The 21258-nt window shown below is 52.9% G+C and overlaps 2 protein-coding genes and 1 non-coding gene across 4 annotated transcripts in view; 1 reads left to right on the plus strand and 2 right to left on the minus strand.

The window, feature by feature from the left end:
- TEF (TEF transcription factor, PAR bZIP family member) overlaps window positions 1-17978 on the minus strand; it is a 29484-nt gene extending 11506 nt beyond the window's left edge. Inside the window, exons 1-2 of one of the 2 annotated variants that reach the window (XM_005567158.4) lie at window positions 17828-17978; window positions 99-416 (exon numbers count right to left, since the gene is read on the minus strand). In XM_005567158.4, the coding sequence (XP_005567215.1) occupies window positions 99-416; window positions 17828-17894 (385 nt within the window). In that variant the 5' untranslated portion in view covers window positions 17895-17978. Of the gene's footprint in view, window positions 1-98; window positions 417-4504; window positions 4764-17827 lie in introns of those variants that run through there. The other variant, XM_005567156.4, reaches the window with a different exon arrangement.
- Window positions 10170-10276, plus strand: LOC123567406 (U6 spliceosomal RNA). The gene has a single exon (XR_006690315.1). It is a non-coding gene; the product is annotated as a U6 spliceosomal RNA (small nuclear RNA).
- Window positions 12217-16341, minus strand: LOC102127083 (uncharacterized). The gene is given in 5 exon segments (XM_045364233.2): window positions 12217-15164; window positions 15167-15212; window positions 15215-15262; window positions 15264-15697; window positions 16317-16341. Coding segments are annotated over 5 exon segments (690 nt in total). The 3' UTR covers window positions 12217-15027.
- Window positions 17979-21258: the final 3280 nt, after the last annotated feature.

A 21258-nucleotide genomic window follows, 5' to 3' on the forward strand; every position in this document is an offset into this window, starting at 1 on the left:
GAAGGGACTCACTGGGTACATGGACACAAGCAGCCCTCAGTGGGAAATGGACTTCCTTGGATGGGACAGGTGGCCCTGCCCGATGGCCTTTCACCAACCTGTGCTGGACACGGTTTCAGAGGGCTGAAAGATGGCAGTGGAAGAGGATGGTGGGGACGCTGTGGAAGAGCTGGCAGACTCCTTCCCTTCTAACTCTGCTACAGGCAGCAGCAGGTTGTGGGCCAGGTGGGTGGGGCTGGCGGGGATGCCATTCTCCAGCAGGAACTCGTCCAGGTCCATGTACTCCAGGTGGAAAGATTCGCCGTCATATGGGATGGTCTTGTCCCAGATGGGTGGCATGAGGGAGGCTGAGACGGCCATGGTGCTGGCGGCTGCGGCCTCGTCCTCCTCCAGCTTTTCCTTCCCCTTTTCCTTATCTGCAGAAACAAAATCTGCGATGAAATACCACACAACAGATTAACTCAATCCCAGGAAGTGGGCAGTGAGTCTCACAGACCTGGCCCATCTTTCTCAGAGCCCCGATTCCAATCCATGCATTTCAAGAGCCCACTCTATTCTCCAGTTAAAATCTCACACTTGAACCAGGCCCGGCTATTTTCCTTTAGACATGGCATCCCATCCTCATCCATGCATGGCCTTCCCAGAAGGCTCACCACATGCTCTGAGACCTTAAGTGCTCATAGGGTTAATTCATTATTTATTTTATTTTATATTTTTTTGAGACAGTGTTTTGCTCGTCACCCAGGCTGGAGTGCAGTGGCCCAATTTTGGCTCACTGCAACCTCCACCTCCCGGTTCAAGCGATTCTCGTGCCTCAGCCTCCCGAGTAGCTGGGATTACAGGCATGTGCCACCATGCCCAGCTATTTTTTGCATTTTAGTAGAGATGGGGTTTCACCATGTTGGCCAGGCTGAGACAGGAGAACCGCTTGAACCTGGGAGGCAGAGGTTGCAGTGAGCCAAGATCACGCCACCGCACCCCCAAGCCTGGGCCACAAAGACCGAAACTCCATCACAAAAAAACAAAAACAAAAACAGAATAGGCTGTAGGATTAGCATCTGCAGGAGAGAGACTACAAGGAGGGAAATGGAGTCTCTGACCTTTCCGGATACTTTAGCTTACAAAGGGCCGAGATCTTCAGGCCAAGAACTTTTGTGTTCCCCTGTCCTGTTCCCTCCAGTTATGCTTCTCCACAGCAACCCAGCCCAGGGAGGAGTACCAGCTTTGCCACTCGCTGTTTGATGTGTGACCTTAGCCACATTACTTAACCTCTCTGAGTCTTGGTGTCCTCCACTGTACATAAGGATAAAGCTGTTTCTTCGGTGACGATTACAGATAACTTTTTTTTTTTGAGACAGAGTTTCGTTCTTGTTGTCCAGGCTGGAGTGCAATGGCGCGGTCTCGGCTCACCACAACCTTTGCCTCCCGGGTTCAAGTGATTCTGCTTCCTCAGCCTCCCAAGTAGCTGAGATTACAGGCAAGCGCTACCACGCCTGGCTAATTTTGCTTTAGTAGAGAGATGGGGTTTCTCCATGTTGGTCAGGCTGGTCTCGAACTCCCAACCTCAGGTGATCCGCCCGCCTCGACCTCCCAAACTGCTGGGATTACAGGCGTGAGCCACTGCGCCTAGCCAGAGATACCACTGGAATGTGTCTTTACAGCCATGCGCGGTGGCTCAAGCTTATAATCCTAGCACTTTGGGAGTTCGATGCGGGCCAATCACCTGAGGTCAGGAGTTTGAGACCAGTCTGAACAACATGGTGAAACCCCGTCTCTACTAAAAATACAAAAAATCAGCCAGGCACAGTAGTGCATGCCTGTAATCCCAGCTACTTGGGAGGCTGAGGCAGGAGAATCGCTTGAACCCGGGAGGCAGAGGTTTGCAGTGAGCCGAAACTGTACCACTACACTCCAGCCTGGACGAGAGCCAAAGTCCACCTCAAAAGACCAAAAAAAAGTGTCTTTACAGTGTTCCTGGCATACTGCAGGCATCATTGTTACTGTGGGCTCATTGTGGGTATGAACTGATTTATTTCTAGATCTCAAGGGTCCACCAAAGGGTAGGCAGACGGTGGACTATAGAAAAATATATGTAAAATATTGGATTTGCAAACAGATTCAGGTTATTAGAAAGGGCCTGGAGCTGTCTTTTCAGGACCCTTTTCAAAGCAACCATTTCAAGAGACCTTTATCCCTGAATAAGCAGAAAAGACTGAAAGCAGGTTTTCTGGGAGGAAGGAGAGGGGTGGAGCTGAAGAAGAAAGACTGTTCCTATCCAAAGCAAAACTAATCAATTAATGGGGACTGGATCTGCCTAATTGTCTCAGTCACAAAGTTACATGTATAGATATCCAAGAGGGAGCAATTTGAAAAAGACAAGAGAGCAATGTGACAAGGTTGGAAGGAAATCAAAGTGACAGGGAGGCTAATCAGGGAAGTGGGAAATAAAATCATGACAAGCTCATGATGGGTTTTCAAAATTGAGGGAGACAATTTTGAACTCTGGATTTATAAGTGAAAAGGAGAAATCAAATATGATTAAGTTGGAAATAAACCAGTCACGCACAGACTCCCAGACCAAATAGTAGCTTGTTGGTCCAACACAAATGAACACACCCAGTGAGTTAAGAAGGTAGAGGTTTTGACAAACAACTTGGTCATGGCTTTCTAATACAAATTAACCTGAATTCCTGCAACTGCTTTCTATACCAGGCTTTGGTTTAAAGCCAACTGGGAAGTAAGAAAGTCAAGCCTTGGTGGGCTGGGTGGGCCAGATGGCCTTCCTGCTCTCCTCCCCTGAGAGCTGGTCTCCTCACTCTGTTCAGAAATGACTGTGACCCATATCAGGTGGGGTCATTTGGGATCAAAGGAGGCAGGAGAAGGCAGGAGATAGAAAAGCAGCCATACTAAGGACAGGCAACAGTAAGTTCCAGGTTTTGCCTGGCCTAAACAATTAAGGATACTTTAAATCACTGTTTTTGTAAAGTGGAATTTTAAATTGTAAGAGATAAAAGACTTACTCCATCACTCAGGTCATGCAACAGTGGCTGCCAGCGTGATACAGAAGAAAGAGCACCAAACTGAATGTCAAAGGTCTAGCTGTGTGACCTTGAGGAAGCACCCTCACCTCCCTGAGCCTCAATTTTCTTCATCTGGGAAGTGGGGAGAATACCCTCTAGGACCGTTAATGAAATAAGATGATGTCAGCGTGCTTTGCCAGCAGTCTGCGAATATCGGGCAGAATTCTTGTTATGGATGGTTATTACCTGGTAATCTCAAACAAGAAACTGTCAGATGTGTGCACCTGTCACCGCAGCTTGTCTCAGCCTCAGATTTGGAACAAAGCATGGTCTCAAAAACAAACAAAAGGGTTTGTGCACATGAGGTCCCAAAGCAGGAGGAGAGAGGCTGGCCTCACCTGATGTGCTGAAGCTATTTATAACTCAACAGTGACAGCCACAGGGATGGGAGCCTCAGAACACACCCAGGAAAGGAAGAGAAACGGCATTTTGAAAAGGAAAATCCATTCCCCAGGCCAGATAACTCTCGAAGGCCTATCCCTTTCCCAAATCCTGAATTACTGATGGCTCTTAGAAATGCAAAGGTCTCACACTCAAAGTATACCTCAGTGCACCCACATCCCCACCACAGGCGGCCCTCCTGCTGCTCCCTGTACCCCATCTCCCAGGGTGAAAAACAAGGCCAGACCTGCTTTCCACATATGCCCCAGGGATGTTTGTGGCCTAGGCAAAAAGATGAAGCTCAGTCCTGCCGCCATGGCCCCAGAGTCTAAGGTCAGCCACAACCAACCAGGCGAAGGGCCTCAGTGGCCTCATTTGACCCTCATCCTTTCCCTGCCTGGCCCAAAACTCCCCTCCCAAGGCGCCCCGCACTCCTCGCCCACACCCCTCCCCCACCCGCTCAGCAGAAGCCCCTCAACAGAATGGCTCCCGCGTGGACCTAGCAGCTGCGGCTACTCACACCCAGGGAGGAAGCCAGGTCCCCCCGGGAGGGGTAAGGTACGATGACAGTCCGCTACCGTAGACCTGCGCTTCCTAAACTTTGGTGTACTTAGAAAATAATAGGGGTGCGGTGGGGTGCTCCTTAAAATGCAAGACCCCTGTCCCGGTGACCGCAGACTGGGTGGGGTGCAGAAACCGGCATTTTAAACAGGCATCCCAAGTGACTCCGATGCAGGTGGCTCCGGGGGAGGGGCCCCGGAGCGTCATTTAAGTGACTGCTCCCGATCCCCTTCCGCCTCCTCAAACCGCCCCACCATTCTCTCCCGCCAGACCCACCGTCTCAGCTCGCCCCTGACCCTCTGTCCCCAGCCCCGTGGCCTCGTCCTCCAAGCTCCTTGTCATCCGGGCCCCATCCCCCTCCGCTGGACTGCTGGACCACTGTTCCCTGACCCCCAGCCTCCCCGGCCCCGCCCACACGAGGCCCCGCCCCTGTATAAGCCCCGCCCCCAGGCCCGCGCGGACCACCCCCCCCCCGCCCTCACCGAGGCGCGCCTCGCGCGGGGGGTTCTCCATCAGCTTCTTCAGGACCAGGGGGAAGGACCCCGACAGGCCCCTTTCCCCAGCTGCGCGCCCCGGCCCCGGACCGGGTCCTGCCTGCGGGTCCACAGGCGGCTTCTTTCCGCCGCCCGCGTCGGACATCGTGCCCGGACTCGGCTCGCGCCCCTCGCCTCCCCCGCCCGCCCCCCGAGATGGGCCGGAGCTGTGCGACCCGCTGCAGCTGCCGACACGGGCAGCTACTGCGCAGGCGCCCAACGGCGCCCCCGCCTCCCTCCATCGCTACCCCGCCTGCGGACCGGCTCTGGCATATTAATTATTCATGAGGCCAGACCAGCTTCCCCGGATCGTGGCTCTGGATTGGCCCAGCCTGCTAGAGGGGCAGGCGCAGTTCCTCGGGTCCTGATTGGTCGGACGGCCGGGATAAGCTAGACACGTGCAGGGCCAGGTGAGGACCCCCGCGGAGGCCCCGCCCCCGCCGCCCCTGTGTCCCCTGATTGGAGCCTGCTGGAGTCTTTGTCGTGGGCCTTCCTCGGCGCGGTCCCTTCCCTCCTACCAGTGTTCCCCCCTCCTACGAGTGTTCCCCCTTCACCGCCCTCTTCATAACCCCTGCCCTCCGCAACCACCGCAGCCTCTCCCTCTTGTCCCCGACTTGCAACCTTCCAGACGCGCCACCGAAGAGGGGCGGGGCTCGGAGCGGCCTGGCCGGCCAAGGGGACCTATCCGAGCTACTGCTCGCGCTGCGTGACCGCCCCCCGTGGGTCACGTGGAGCCGCAGCCGAGTCTGGTCGCGTGGGGTGGGGGCAGAGGAGGAAGGCGCGGGAACAGCCAATGGAGGGCGGGGGCGGGGCCCAGGGAGGTGCACGAGGCGCCGCACGTGCGGGGCTGCGGCGGGGCGGGAGGGGAAGGGAAGGACAGGCCTTTCTGTTCTGGGGACTCTGCCCAGGGTCGCGGGGCAGGGACGCAGAGCCCAGCCCGCACTTCGGCTCCCACGCGACCCAGAGGTCGCCTGAGGGCAGGACCGAGGACCGCGACCTGCCGAGTCGTAGGGATGGCCCGAGCAGGGTTGGCCGCCCCAGAGCGGGGTGTCGGGTTGCCCACGCATCCAGATAAACACTAGCGTGGAGGGAGCATCCCTGAGGCTCTGTCCTGAGCCACAGCCCGGGTACATGCTTCCGCCCTCCCACTTACTAGTTTATGACCTTGGGAAAGTCCGGTTGCTTCACTTTAACTTGTTTCCTCGGCCATAAAATTAAGAGATTGGGCTAGATAATCTCTACAGTCCCAAACAGATGGGAAATTCTTTTCCTTTCTAGGACTCTCCCTTCTTTTACCTAGAAAACAAAAACAACCTTGACACCAGGTACCGATCCCACGTTTTGTGGGAGAACCACCTCCTCTCTTAAAATATAAATCCTCCCCGGAAGTTCTGCAGGAATCTGTAAAAATGTAATATGTCGAGCGGTACATAAATGTAAAGCTGCTCCCAAACAGCGCTCAGAACTTTGTACCCCTTTATAGTACAAATCAGACTCCGCTGCAAACCCAAGCAACATTAGACTCCCCGGTTTACTCCCGGAAGGCAGAGCTTGGCTTGTTTATCCAGCATCCCTGCAGTGGCCCAGCCCATCTAGCAGGAGGGGTTGGGGGGTGGTATAGTGATAGCCCTTGGTTCAGGGGGTAGACACATGATCCAAACACCCACAGCCAGCTAAAAGTTGTCAAGCTGATGCAATCAGAATTTTGTTGAGGCTGGGCTTGGTGACTCACGCCTGTAATCCCGGCGCTTTGGGAGGCCGAGACGGGCGGATCACCTGCGGTCAGGAGTTCGAGACCAGCCTGGCCCACGGCGAAACCCCGACACTGTTGTAAGTACAGAAATAATTAGACGGGCATGGTGGCTGGCGCCTGTAATCCCAGCTACTGGGGAAGCTGAGGCAGGAGAATCCTGGGAAGTGGGAGGTTGCAGGGAGCCGAGATCGCACCACTGCACTCAAGCCTGGGCCACAGAGGGAGACTTCATCTCAAAAAATAAATAAAATAATTTTGTGGGGGGTTGAGAAGGAAAAAGAAGTTGGGTAGCTGACCAGGCCTGGAAAGCAAGAGATTTGAAGGACTTTCGGTGGTGGTAGGGACAGGATGATAGGTCTGATTCGAAAATTCAAGCTCTCGCTGCCACTCTAACTGAACCTCAGTCATTTTCTGAATCTGATGCCTCGATTGTTTTACCTTTTCAGGCCTCCTTTTCCTTTTATGTCAAATGGAGTTGGGGCGGGCTTTACCTTATGGGGTTGTTTTTTTTTCTTTCTTTTTTTTTTTTTTTTTGAGACAGTTTCCTCTTGTTGCCCAGGCTGGAGTGCAGTGGCACAATCTCGGCTCACTGCAACCTCTGCCTCCTGGGTTCAAGCGATTCTCCTGCCTCAGCCTCCTGAGTAGCTGAGATTACAGGCATGCATCACCACGTCCAGCTAATTTATTTATTTTTCTTTTTTTCTGAGACGGAGTCTCACTCTGTCGCCCAGGCTGGAGTGCAGTGGCACAATCTCGGCTCACTGCAACCTCTGCCTCCTGGGTTCAAGCGATTCTCCTGCCTCAGCCTCCTGAGTAGCTGAGATTACAGGCATGCATCACCACGTCCAGCTAATTTATTTATTTTTCTTTTTTTCTGAGACGGAGTCTCACTCTGTCGCCCAGGCTGGAGTGCAGTGGTGGGATCTCGGCTCACTGCGAGCTCCGCCTCCCGGGTTCCCGCCATTCTCCTGCCTCAGCCTCCCTAGTAGCTGGTACTACAGGCGCCTGCCACCGTGCCCGGCTAATTTTTTGTATTTTTAGTAGAGACGGGGGTTTCACCACATTGGCCAGGCTAGTCTCGAACTCCTGACCTCAGGTGATCCACCCACCTGGGTCTTCCAAAGTGCTGGGATTACAGGCGTGAGCCACGGCGCCTGGCCTACCTTATGGGGTTTCTGTGAGCCAATTTGTGTAGGTGCACAGTTGCAAACCTTCAACAAATGTAGTTTTCATAATTTTACCAAAATTGTTGGCATATCCATTATCCTAGAAGTTAGTAGGTTGCTTGTGTCACTCTCTGTAGTGAAAATAGTTAATCGTGTACAGAAAATTGGTTGCATTGTAGAATTGTTAGTGAGAATTCTGTGTGTGGCTAAACTTAAATATCTTTAGGGGAAGCTAACCTAGACAAAGGACATTCCAAGGAAATTGATTAAATCAATACAGGGGCTGGGCATGGTGGCTCACCCTTGTAATCCCAGCACTTTGGGAGGCTGAGGCAGGTGGATCACCTGAAGTCAGGAGTTTGAGACCAGCCTGGTCAACATGGTGAAACGCTGTCTCCATTAAGAATACAGAAATAGGCCGGGCGCGGTGGCTCACGCCTCTAATCCCAGCACTTTGGGAGGCCGTGGCGGGTGAATCACGAGGTCAGGAGATCGAGAACATGGTGAAACCCCATCTCTACTAAAAATACAAAAAATTAGCTGGGCACAGTGGCGAGCCCCTGTAGTCCCAGCTACTTGGGAGGCTGAGGCAGGAGAATGGCGTGAATCCAGGAGGCGGAGCTTGCAGTGAGCCGAGATCATGCCACTGCACTCCAGCCTGGGCAACAAAGGAGAGACCGTCTCAAAAAATAAAAAAAAAGGCCGGGCGCGGTGGCTCAAGCCTGTAATCCCAGCACTTTGGGAGGCCGAGACGGGCGGATCAAGAGGTCAGGAGATCGAGACCATCCTGGCTAACACGGTGAAACCCCGTCTCTACTAAAAATACAAAAAACTAGCCGGGCGAGGTGGCGGGCGCCTGTAGTCCCAGCTACTCAGGAGGCTGAGGCAGGAGAATGGCGTAAACCCGGGAGGTGGAGCTTGCAGTGAGCTGAGATCCGGCCACTGCACCCCAGCCTGGGCGACAGAGCAAGACTCTGTCTCAAAAAAAAAAAAATAAATAAATAAAAATAAAAAGAAAAAGAAATAGGCCAGGTGCGGTGGCTTACGCCTATAATCCCAACACTTTGGGAGGCCAAGGCGGGAGGATCACAAGGTCAGATCAAGACCATCCTGGCTAACATGGTAAAACCCTGTCTCTACTAAAAAATACAAAAAATTAGCTGGGTGTGTGATGGGCACCTGTAGTCCCAGCTACTTGGGAGGTTGAGGCAGGAGAATGGTGTGAACCCGGGAGGTGGAGCTTGCAGTGAGCCAAGATCACGCCACTGCACTCCAGCCTGGGCAACAGAGGGAGACTCCGTGTTTAAAAAAAAAAAAAAATTTAGCTGGGCATGGTGGTGAGCACCTATAATCCCATCTACTCAGGAGGCGGAGGCGGAGGCAGGAGAATTGCTTGAACCTGGGAGGCGGAGGTTACAGTGAGCCAAGATCTTGCCACTGCACTCTAGTCTGGGCGAGAGAGTGAGACTCTGTCTCAAAAAAAAAAAAAAAAAGAAAGAAAACAATATAGGAAGCTTTTTAAAAAACCTGCTAGTTCAGCCATGAGGAGACTTGATTGATGGCTTAGAGTCATATCCATATAGTCTCATGGCTAATATGACATTATTGCTGGGAAGAAAAACCCATTCTCAAAGTATTAGAGGATGATTAATGATAACAGTGGAAGGTTCTAACACGTGTTTATGAGAAAGATGGGATGTAGTAAGAGGAAGTAAAGATTTAGATTTTCTTTTTTTAGCTGTAGTTATCCAAAATGAATAATGCCTACTCCAGTCATCTCCCAGCCTGGAGCAACTACCCTAACAGGCAAGTGATGCTGGTGAGAAGTGAGACTGGCAGGTTAAACCTCCAGAACTTGGTGTTCATGTACTGACACTTCCCAAAGAGGGTTTTTTCCCCCTGGATAACCAGAGGGTAAATGATGTGTCACAAATGCTGCAGGAGCATTGTAAACACGTTCTCTATCGTGCTTAATTGCAAGCTGTGAGAGGTTAGCTACACTGCTAGTTTGCAGCATTAAACAGTGCTATCCTGCAGGTGGGAGCCATTATGTTCTCCTCTTCATTCTCCACCACAGCGGCCTCTCTCTATGTCTGCCTCCTATCACTAAAGTGGGAATAATGGTGTGACCTTGCCCCATCTTAGTGGGGGTATAAATGTTGAGAGAAGTAGTTAGCTAATTTCCATAGTCTGTGAGCCTTACAAAGAAAGAAACTCCGGCCGGGCGCAGTTTCTCACGCCTGTAATCCCAGCACTTTGGGAGGCCGAGACAGGCGGATCACTAGGTCAGCAGATTGAGACCATCCTGGCTAACACGGTGAAACCCCGTCTCTACTAAAAATACAAAAAATTAGCTGGGCGTGGTGGCGGGCACCTGTAGTCCCAGCTACTCAGGAGGCTGAGGCAGGAGAATGGCGTAAACCCGGGAGGAGGAGCATGCAGTGAGCCGAGATCATGCCACTGCACTCCAGCCTGGGAGACAGAGCGAGACTCTGTCTCAAAAAAAAAAAAAGAAGAAATAAACCCCTTAAGAAGAACATGTTATTACATGATTAAGACTTTAAAGGCTGAGAGATTAGAGAGGTTTTTCAGGGGGAAAAAAGAGAGAAAAATAAAGGTATGATGTGGAACAGCGGCCCAGCCTGGACAACATAGTGAGACCTCATCTCTACAAACAGTAAACAATTAGCCTGATGTGCTCGCCTCAGCAGCACAAATACTAAAATTGGAACGATACAGAGAAGATTCTCATGGCCCCTGTGCAAGGATGACATGCAAATTCGTGAAGCGTTCCATTTTTTCAAAGAAAAAAATATTAGCTGAGTGTGGTAGTGCACCTGTAGCCCCAGCTATTCAGGAGGCTAAGGTGGGAGGATTGCTGGAGCCCAGGAGATCAAGGCTGCAGTAAGCTGTGATTGTGCCACACTGCGCTCCAGCCTGGGTGACAGAGAGAGACCCTGTCTCCAAATAACAAAAAACAAGAAACAAAACCACACTGGTTTCTTTTTTTTTTTTTTTTTTTTTTTTTTTTTTTTTTTTTGAGACGGAGTCTCACGCTGTTGCCCAGGCTGGAGTGCAGTGGCGCGATCTCGGCTCACTGCAAGCTCCGCCTCCCGGGTTCCCGCCATTCTCCTGCCTCAGCCTCCTGAGTAGCTGGGACTACAGGCGCCCGCCACCGCGCCCGGCTAATTTTTTGTATTTTTAGTAGAGACGGGGTTTCACTGTGGTCTCGATCTCCTGACCTTGTGATCCGCCCGCCTCGGCCTCCCAAAGTGCTGGGATTACAGGCTTGAGCCACCACGCCCGGCCAACACTGGTTTCTTTAGGGAAGCATGGGTCCTGGGACAGCAGTGACTTTGTGGGGAGACCCTCCTCAGTTGCTGACCCCGCCACATGGCCGTGGGCAAGCGACTTCTCCTAAGCCTCAGTTACTTTCCCTTGGAAACAGAGATGGATATGCCCACCTCACAGGGTGGCTGTGAGGATGACCTGTGATGTGTGATGCCAGGTGCCTGCCTGGCACGGTATACAGTGTGGAGTGGGTGGCTACCCACCCTTCCCCTCCCGTTCAAGCTGTGTTGGGTCAGGAGTAGAATTATTCTGGGTATGAGGACAAGGCTGTGGGCCTGAGGGTGGGTTTAGAGTCTAAACCACAGACAAGATTGGATGTGAAATGTCCATTTTCCAGAGCTAGACGACTGGCTGTATATTCTAGTCATTACTGTTCCAGAAACCTGCTAACCAGCCCAAGCTAAAAACTTTGTTCAGGCCTGGCACGGTGGCTTATGCCTGTAACCCCAGCACTTTGGCAGGCTGAGACGGGTGGCTCACTTAAGGCCAGCAGGTCAAGACCAGCCAACATGGCAAAACCCCATCTCTACGAAAATTAGCCAAGCATGGTAGCAGGCACCTGTAATCTCGGCTACTCTGGAGGCTGAGACAGGAGAATCACTGTGGAAGTTGCAGTGAGCCGAGATTGCACCACTGCCCTTCAGCCTGGCCTACAGAGCGAGACTCCGTCTCAACAAAACAAAACAAAACAAAAACAAAACAAAAACTTTGTCAGTTGAGCATATGCAGAATAAGTGATTTTCATGAAGCCATTTTGCCAGTTTGGATTATTTTTACTGAAACTTGAAGTTTAGAGGAGCTAAAAGTCCAACACAGGAGCCTTTGGCCAGATACCCTATAATGATCTGTTTGGGCATGTATTCAGCGCCTAGTAGAACAGTCCCATTCTGTTTTCTGAGTTACTGAAAATGGGACATGGGCCTGGGATGTGTGAGAGCAGGAGGGTGATAAGGCTTCTTCCAATGAGCTCTAACAAAGCCCGGTTATCTGTGTCTTTTGCCCAAATCAAATGCAGGAAGGCACAGTGCTTTGTTCAGGGTAGTAACTCAGTAAAAATATACTTTTTTTTTTTTCTTTTTTCTTTTTTTAAAAAATTCCCAGCCGGGCGCAGTGGCTCACGCCTGTAATCCCAGCACTTTGGGAGGCCGAGGCGGGCGGATCACAAGGTCAGGAGATCGAGACCACAGTGAAACCCTGTCTCTACTAAAAATACAAAAAAAAATTAGCCGGGCGCGGTGGCGGGCGCCTGTAGTCCCAGCTACTCAGGAGGCTGAGGCAGGAGAATGGCGTGAACCCGGGAGGCGGAGCTTGCAGTGAGCCGAGATCGCGCCATTGCACTCCAGCCTGGGCGACAGAGCGAGACTCCGTCTCAAAAAAAAAAAAAAAAAAAAAAAAAATTCCCACCCCATCAGTAAATATTTGTTGGCTTGCTTTGTTCTTGGTGCTAGTAGAACGGTTAACCAAACCTTTCAGAGCTAAGTGATACGCATTTGGAGCATTAATAATGTTAAATAACAGTCACTGTGTTTGATTCACAATTGAACCTGGAACAGCAAACATGAGCCATCCTTCGGCAAGTCTGCCCGCACAAGCCTTGCCAGCAGCTCTCCTTTTTAGCCCACATGCCTGTGGCTGGGCTCTGTGGTTTGTACCTTGGTCTCAGTGTGTTCCAGGGGAGAAGTGGTGGGTGGAGGCTCTTCTCTGATTCTTGCCCTCCTCATCAGTACTCTCAAAAGTGCTAAAAGCATTCTTCTCTTCAGCACTGAAGGAGAGGCTGGTCCTGACCACCAGCGCCTCCTGCCTAAACACAGCTGATTGTGTCTCCCCTCTAGAATCCAAACACCAGGGGAGCAAGAGTAGAGTTGGTTTCATTCACCCCGGGCTCCCCAAGCATAGCAAATGCTCTGGAAGCACATGATGAGTGGCTGGGCGACCAAGAGCTACCGCCCGAGGCATGCTTTCAGAGCCCAGAGAACCCTATGGGTAGGCACGAGCCTGGTGTCAGGAGGAACTGGGTTTGAATCCTTCAACAACTGTGTGGCCTTCCCTCTCTGAGCGTTGATGTCCTCATTTGCAGAGTGGATGATCATACCTTCCTTACAGAGCCATTGCACAGATAATGACATAGGAGCACGCAATACAGTCCTGGCACATGCTCAGGAGATGGTGGCTGTCAAGTCAGGAGCCCGTCCTGTAGCAGCCTAGCCATCTGGAAGGAGCACGCCTTGACACTGCCGTCAATGCCTGGCACTTGGTGAGAATTTGTTTCTCACATTTCTCTGAAGGGGTGGGGTGGGGGGCAGGTAGAGAAGAAGGCTCTGGGCTCCTAGGGTGGGAAGGAAGAAGAGAGAGACTGGCCCTGAGGGTAGCCAGTGTCCCTGAGTTCATTTTCTCACCAGAAGAACAGGGGAAATATACCATTTAGAAGGAGGTAGTGAGGATTAAACGAGCTAACATGTCCAGCACGTAGAAGGCCCTCTCCCCTATCCTCATCCCTGAAAGCAAACTCCTCGATTTCTCAGTTTTGCTCTGGTTCCCAGGCTGTGCATGGAGGCAAACACAGGGCCCTTTACTCAGGCCAAGCTCAGGAGAGCCCAGGCTGCACCGAGTCCACCCTCTTGGCTCATTTGTCTCAATCCACCAAGAGGATGACACCAAGGCGCTCTCTTCCTGTACCCCTGCCTCTGCCCCAGCAAGTCCTGCTGAGATCCTGCCTGTTATGAAATGGGGCTGTCCTGTTGCATGCAGGGCAGGTGGCACCATGCCTCTAGGAGCCTCAGCACGTGTTTCCAAGGAGACAGCTGTGTGTGTGTGTGTGTGTGTGTGTGTGTGTGTGTGTGTACGCACCAACTTGTAACATCCAGTTCTTCAAAGGAAGGTGGAAAGAAGGGAATGAGGGTCAGTTTGCAAGTGGGATGTAGGTAGAAGGCGCACAATGCCAGGCCACGCTGCTGTTTGCCTTTCACAGAAAAAATCAGCATGGCACCTCACGGTTTGCAGACGCTTTCACATGGGACAGCTCACTTAATCTTGGCAACAAGCTCGTGACACAGATACTCTTTTCTGCTTTTTAAAGTTTGGAGATGGAGAGAGAGGGGGGCAAGTCCCAACCAGTGGGTTATAGAATTAGGATTTGTGTCCTGAATCTGATCATAAGCCCCCTGCTCTCTTCCCAGGGCCATGCTGCCTTGTCCAGAAAGGATTCTAGATCAGGAGTGCCCCTAGATGGGGATGCCACCTGCCCAGCCCAAAGCAAAGGCCTTGTTCAGCCTTCGAGCTGTATGTTCAGGCTCCATAACTCCCTGAAACGGAGGCCTGAGCGACTGGAGATGACAGGAAAATGGGAGGGGTATCTCTAAGCATAGCCAAGGCCCCACGGGAGAGGGAAGGATAGGGTATAAAATGCTAATCATATGATTTAGAGACGCGTGTCTTTCCAGAAGCTGGAAGAGAAAGACGTGAGAGCTGGAGTGAGCATTCTGGAACAGAATCGACTCTTGGAAAAGGATCCTTGGGAGACAGGGTGGGAGTGAAGACAGGAAGAGTGGCTTTCAGGATTTAGGTCCCAGGGACAGAGAGGGGAAACTGAGTCAGGGCTTGGGCTACAGACCCACCCTTTTGCTGGAAATGGATTTCTCTACCAAAAGGGAAATTGTTTGAACTCATGACCTAGAGTGAAGGCTACCAAGCAGCCATTGTCGCTGGAAACCAAGGGAGTCTGGGAGCTGGTCAGTTCTGGCAGAGAAAGTCTGTTTATCCAGGGACAGGAAAGAGGGAAGGTCTACATGGACTGGGCTGGGAGGCCCAGGGGCAGCATTAGGGAGAGGGGCTCCAAGTCTGGGTTTCAAGGGGCGTCATCGAACTAGAAAACGAAATGAGGCAGGGTGCAGTGACTCACGCCTGTAATCCCAGCACTTTGGGAGGCCGAAGCAGCTGGATCACTAGAGGTCAGGAGTTTGAGACCAGCCTGGCCAACATGGTGAAACCCGTCTCTACTAAAAATACAAAAATTAGCTGGGCGTGGTGGCAGGTGCCTGTAATCCTAGCTAGTCAGGAGGCTGAGGTAGGAGAATTGCTTGAATATGGGAGGTGGAGGTTGCAGTGAGCTGACATTGCGCCACTGCACTCCAGCCTGGGCAACAGAGTGAGACAATGTCTAAAAAAACAAAACAACAACAACAAAAAACAGTGGGCGCTGTGGCTCACGCCTGTAATCCCAGCACTTTGGGAGGCCGAGGCGGGCGGATCACGAGGTCAAGAGATCAAGACCATCCTGGCCAACATGGTGAAACCCCATCTCTACTAAACATACAAAAATTAGCCTGGCATGGTGGCGGCACCTGTAGTCCCAGGTACTTGGATGGCTGAGGCAGGAGAATTGCTTGAATTCTCTCCACCGGGAGGCGGAGGTTTCGGTGAGCTTAAATTGCACCACTGCATGCACTCCAGCCTGGCGATAGAGCAAGACTCTGTCTCAAAAAAAAAGGAAAGAAAGAAAATGAAAGTGGAGTGAGAGACTGCATGGAGCAGAGAGCAGAGAGCACACCTGGAGTTTCACACACACCGCACGGCTTTCCACTACACTTCCCTCCCGCAGGAGGCGAGATACGCTCTGCACGTGACCTAAATGCGTGCTGAAGCACAGCCACGGGGCAAGTGAAAGAAGAGAAAATGGGGAGTTTGTAAACAGTCCTCCAAAGAGATAACTGCCCCCTTCCACTGGACGGGAGCAGCAGGAAGTCCACCAAAGCAAGGGCACGCGGGCCTGAGGGCATCCCTGTTTTCTGGAGCACCTGGTCTCTGTCGTCTTTCTCCCATTCAAACCCAAAGTCAGAGCAGTGGGAGATGGGAGAGAAGCCGCTTCAACAACAACTTAAGTACATGGTCCCCAATGGCAAGTAATTCCGTAATCATTCTGTGTGGCGGATATACCCTCTTTTCAACAAGGTCTATTGCTTTTCAGGTAGACATTTGTGTTTATAAATGGTCTGGAGATTCGGGCGGCTTTGGGAAACTGATCGCAGATTAGGGGGCAAGAATGTGCTGCGGTCGTTGTGACCCCTGTGGCTCTTCAACCCTCTTCCCCCCATTTTATCTAGCAGTTGGCTGCAGGCATCTGTCAGTCCCGTGGGACCTCATGCTTCTCACCCTCAGTGAGACGCCACATGAAGGGACAGGAGGTGACCCAAGACTGGCCCACACCCGTTGGACCTGCCCAGCCACGCTGGACTAACTAATTCTCGGCCACAGCTTGCCAGTGCTCGGCAAAGCTCTGCCTGAAACCTTGGGCGGTCCCCTATGTGCCAGGCCCTGACTTCGCTCATCCACAGTGAGGGAGGGGGACTTTCCGGCTATTGCAGGGCTCTGCAGACCAGCTGGGAGCCAGAGCCTGGCAGCTGCTGCCACACTTCAAAGGCCTTGTTATCCTCATCTGAGGAGCAGTGCCCCGAGTCGCCCCTGAGAATCCTCCCTACCGCACTGGGAGCCTCACCCTTCGTGTGCGTGCTGGGGGACATCCTGGGACACCTGAGGGGAGCCAGGAGCGGCTGCACCACCCTTCCTGGGTTCCTGGAACAAGGAGGGGACCGTCCACCTTAGCTTTTGGATAGGTGCTTAGCTCTGCCAACCCTCACAGGCCACTCAGAGATGCCAAAAAAGTCAGCTATGGCTTGTTTGTGGGTGTGGACTCCAAACGGGGGCAGATCCCTCGGGCTGAGTTGCAGAGGGCTTCCCTGAGGAGGTGGCCTTCTCCTGGTGAACAACTGGTGTCCCCAGTTCTAGGAGGCCCCAGGAGCGCCTTCTGTGACACTCATCTTGGAGGGTGGCCTGGAGTGTCCCAGCATTTGACAGTATGGGGTGTGATTGGAGGGGCCTGAGCCCAGAGCTGCATGCGAGAGCTCAGGAGCCCCTGCCCTGAGCTCCCAGAACCCCCTTCCCCATTCGGGCAATGTGTCCTTAGGAACAGAACCTGCTGACCCTCCTTTCCTGGTTTAGCACAAGCAAACCCACACCCGGTGCCAGAGGGGTGAAGGGAGGCCAGGGGCTGTGGGGTCTGTCTCCTGGCTCTGGTTTGGGAATGGGCTGAGAGCATCCTGTGGAAGGAAGTCCTGTAGGGACCACCAGGGCCACCTGGTGATGCTAGGTAGCAGGTGCTGGCACAGCAGGATGAGAGGGAGGCCTGAGAAAGGTCCCCTGAGAGGACACCCCAGGCACCCAAGTCAGACTCAGGCAGCAGAGGCCAATGGGCCCCTGTAAAGGCAAGGAGGAGTTGGAGCCCTGGGGACCTGGGGGTGACCCCTGAAGTCTGGGAACAGAAAAGATTTGGAGAGAGATTTATCAGGATTCTCTCCCAAACTAATCTGGCCATGGGGTTCCCAGGCAGGACTCAGGAGACAACTGGTGCTGGCCACCAGGTCTGCCCCGTGGTCCACGCCCTCCTCTCTCCTCCCTCGCGCGTGTTTTGCCTGTGGCATCCTAGGAACGCAGGGCTTCGAGCCTTGTGGTCCTGTTACATAACAGCTTCCATCCCATCCATGAGTTCAGCCCTCCGGCAAGCGGGAGCTGCAGCAGGCGCACCAAGGAAAGCCTCTGCTTCAGACCCAGGCTTCTGCTCCCCAAATCCACAGTCCCTGCCACTCTGCCACCCCCAGCCTACAGCGGGAGGGAGCTTCATAAGCAGTCAGCGTCCAGCCAGATTCTTTCAACAGGACCCCCGTCCTGTCCTGTCCTGTCCTGGTCCCACATGAGCACAGCACCTGTCAGTGGCCACACACTGGCCATGGCTTCCCCAAATCCGGCAGGCTTAGGAAACAGTCCCAGAGCCGGTGTGACATATGCCTCTTCGAACCCCTCTCCGCACTCTGCACCCTGAGACCAAGGACACACCACTACCGGGACCCTCCCTGGCTTGGAGATGCGTGTCCTGCCACTGTGCTTGTGGCTGCCCCCTCGCACCCTCGAGTACCTGGGCAGCCAGCCATTGCCGGTCACCTGCGCTCCTACCTGTTCTCTTCTCTGGCCAAGGCAGAGAGTGCTCCAGCAGGGACTTGAGGACCTCAGGCATGTCCATGGCAGGGGCCACTGGGAACCGGTCGCAGCTCACACAGCCCAGCAGGAGGTGCTTGCTCCAGGGAGTTCAGAAGCAGCTGGAGAGGCAGGGGCCGGCCAAAGCCGCAGGCTAAGGGGAGGCAGGCGGGGTGGGAGCCTTGAGGCAGCCAATGGCCAGCACCAGTCCCGGCCCGCCCGTCCACCCCCGGCTTGGCCACCTGCCAGCTCCGGCTGCAGCCAGGCCTTCCCTTCCCGCTGCTTGGCAGGGCGGGCCTGGCCCTGCGCCAGCTGCAGCACGTGGAGCTGTCGCGCCAATCCTCTGACAGAGAGCTCAGCCTGTTATCTAACTTTGGAAAGGGAAGTTCTCCCCCAGGCTGGGAGCCATAACTGGGGCTGCCAGGTGAGAATGGTAAGCTCCACGCCCACAGCAAGCATGCATCGGCACGGAGGAGCCCTGGAGGCCCAGGCACGCAGTGGAAACCATCCCAGGCTGGGACCTAAGGCTGCAAGAGAAAAGGAGGATGACAGGCAAGGACAGCACCTCAGGCAGCCCAGCACAAGATACCCTGTGTTGGCAGATGCAGGGACGCGGGTGGGCATCATGCCTTCTCCTATGAGCTCGTGAGCCTCAAGGGCTTGTGGCATGTTTTGATGCTGTGTTTATGCCCTGCACGTTTACCCTACAAGGCACGCCAGTGTATATGTGGCATGCATAACTGGGGCTTTATACCCTCTACACAGCCTGAAGCCTGTTCCCCAAAAGGAAGTGACAAAACCTACTGCCTGAGGTTCTTTGGTCTTCAGGGGAGAGGGGAATAGGGGCAGGTGCCAGGAGACCAGGCACCACTGAAAGGGGGGCAGCTCTGCCAGCCTGCTTCAGGCTTGTCCTGGATAAGGAATCCCTGCTTCCCAGTCATCGTGGGGACTTAAGGTGCCAATTGGCTGTTTGCTGTGGTCCCCTCTCATACCTTCCCAGCAGGACGCTGGCCCCTGTGGTCTTCGGGTTACTTGGATGTGTGGGTGAAGCCAAGGTTCTGGATGTCACCGTCCACCTCAGACCAGCATCAGAGCAAAGCCAGACTTGTCGGGATGCCAGGTTCTCGATTCTGCCATACATTGATGTGGGATCTTGAGGAAGCTTAGCAGCAATTCTGGGTCTCAGTTGCCGAACCACCTAATGTAGTGGCCTCTAAGGTGCTGTTCAGCTCTAGTTCTGTGGCTCTGAAGCTCCAGGTGGGCTGCAGTAAATGTTTGGTTTTCTGCATGGTAGCAGATTTTTTTTTTTTTTTTTTCTGAGATAGGGTCTTTGTTGCTCAGGCTGAAGTGCAGTGGTGGGCTCATGGCTCACTGCCTTATGCTTGCAAGTAGCTGGGACTATAGGTGCATGTGCTGCATGCTGCCCCACTGGACTTTCTTTTCTTATGTAAACACAGGGGCTCACTGTTGCCCAGGCTGGTCTCAAATCCTGGGTTCAAGCCATCCTTCGGTCTTGGCCTCCCAAAGTCCTGGGATTACGGGTGTGGACACTGCCCCTGGCCTGTAGCTGGCTTTTCTTTTTCCTTCCTTCCTTTTTTTTTTTTTTTTTTTTGAGAGAAGTCTTGCTCTTGTCCCCCAGGTTTGAGTGCAATGACTTTATCTTGGCCCACTGCAACCTCCACCTCCCGGGTCCAAACGATTCTCCTACCTCTGCCTCCCAAGTAGCTGGGATTAAGGCACCTGCCACCACGTCCAGCTAATTTTTGTAGTTTTTAGTAGAGACAGGGTTTCACCATGTTGGCCAGGCTGGTCTCGAACTCCTGACCTCAGATAATCCGCCCGCCTCGGCCTCCCACAGTGCTGGAATTACAGGCTGAGCTACCGCACCTGGTCAGCCTGTAGCTGGTTTCTAAGCAGTCCTTTGTTGTTTCCCAAAATTCCATTTTGTACAGAATCAAAAATACTCCAGGAGCCCCTTCTGGCTTCTTCCTTTCCCCATGATCCCAGCTTATCCGCTAATTACCCACCCTCCCTCCCTAATGACCCACCCCAAATTATGCTCTTTCCCAAATTAATTAAAAATTAATTTTAACTTTTGAATACAAAAAACAGTACGTGGCTTAAAGGTCAAAACCTCCGATAAGGTTTGTTTATTTGTTTATTTAGAAACACGGTTTCGTTCTGTTGCCCAGGCTGCAGTACAGTAGCAGGATTTCAGCTCACTGCAACCTCTGCCTACCAGGCTCCTGCCTCAGCCTCCCGAGTAGCTGTGATTACAGGCACGCACCATTACGCCTGGCTGATTTTTGTATTATTAGTAGAGGCAGGGTTTCACATCGTTGGCCAGGCTGGTTTCAAACTCCTGACCTCAGGTGATCCACCCTCCTCGGCCTCCCAAAGTGCTGGGATAGGCGTGAGCCACCGTGCCCGGCCTCAATGAAGTATACTTTAGAAATGTCCTTTCTGGCCGGGCGCAGTGGCTCAAGCCTGTAATCCCAGCACTTTGGGAGGCCGAGACGGGAGGATCACGAGGTCAGGAGATCGAGCCCTTCCTGGCTAACACGGTGAAACCCCGTCTCTACTAAAAAATACAAAAAACTAGCCGGGCGAGGTGGCGGGCGCCTGTAGTCCCAGCTACTCGGGAGGCTGAGGCAGGAGAATGGTGTAAACCCGGGAGGCGGAGCTTGCAGTGAGCTGAGATCCGGCCATTGCACTCCAGCCTGGGTGACAGAGCGAGACTCCGTCTCAAAAAAAAAAAAAAAAAAAAAGTAAGCATGTATATATGTATATATTTATAACACACATACAAAACACTTAATTTTGCAGAGTTGTGTGTTTTGACCAGCAGAGAGTTTTGTGACTACAAAGGAGAGACCCCCTTACTGCTCTGTTTCCAGCCAGACCCCTGGCCAGTGCCCCTTGCTCTGCAACCCCGGGTGTGAAGGTAAGAGTGAGAGTGGGCCTGGTGTGCAGGCCCCCAGCTGACCTGTGATTTGCAGGAAGGGGCGGACTGAGGCTGGGCTGCCACATTCAGCATTCCTTGGCCCAGGAATTCTCTTGAGTGCAAGACTGCTTATCACAAAGGTAGAGTGGGCAGGTGTCCATCAGTACGATCTCAAAAGGAATACGAAGCACCCTGTATTTCTCAAACATACCCACCTGCTGCAAGACGTTTTTCTCTTGGAGATTCATTCCTGTGAGCTCTCTGCAGGCTCCCTTTTTTTTTTTTTTTTTTTTTTTTGAGGTGGAGTTTTGCTCTCGTTGCCCAGGCTGGAGTGCAATGGCGTGATCTCGGCTCACCGCAACCTCCGCCTCCCAGGTTCAAGCAATTCTCCTGCCTCAGCCTCCTGAGTAGCTGGGATTACAGGCATGTGCCACTGTGCCTGACTAATTTTGTGTTTTGAGTAGAA

The sequence above is a fragment of the Macaca fascicularis genome, chromosome 10 (assembly GCF_037993035.2).
Source record: "Macaca fascicularis isolate 582-1 chromosome 10, T2T-MFA8v1.1".
NCBI classification, from domain to species: domain Eukaryota; kingdom Metazoa; phylum Chordata; class Mammalia; order Primates; family Cercopithecidae; genus Macaca; species Macaca fascicularis.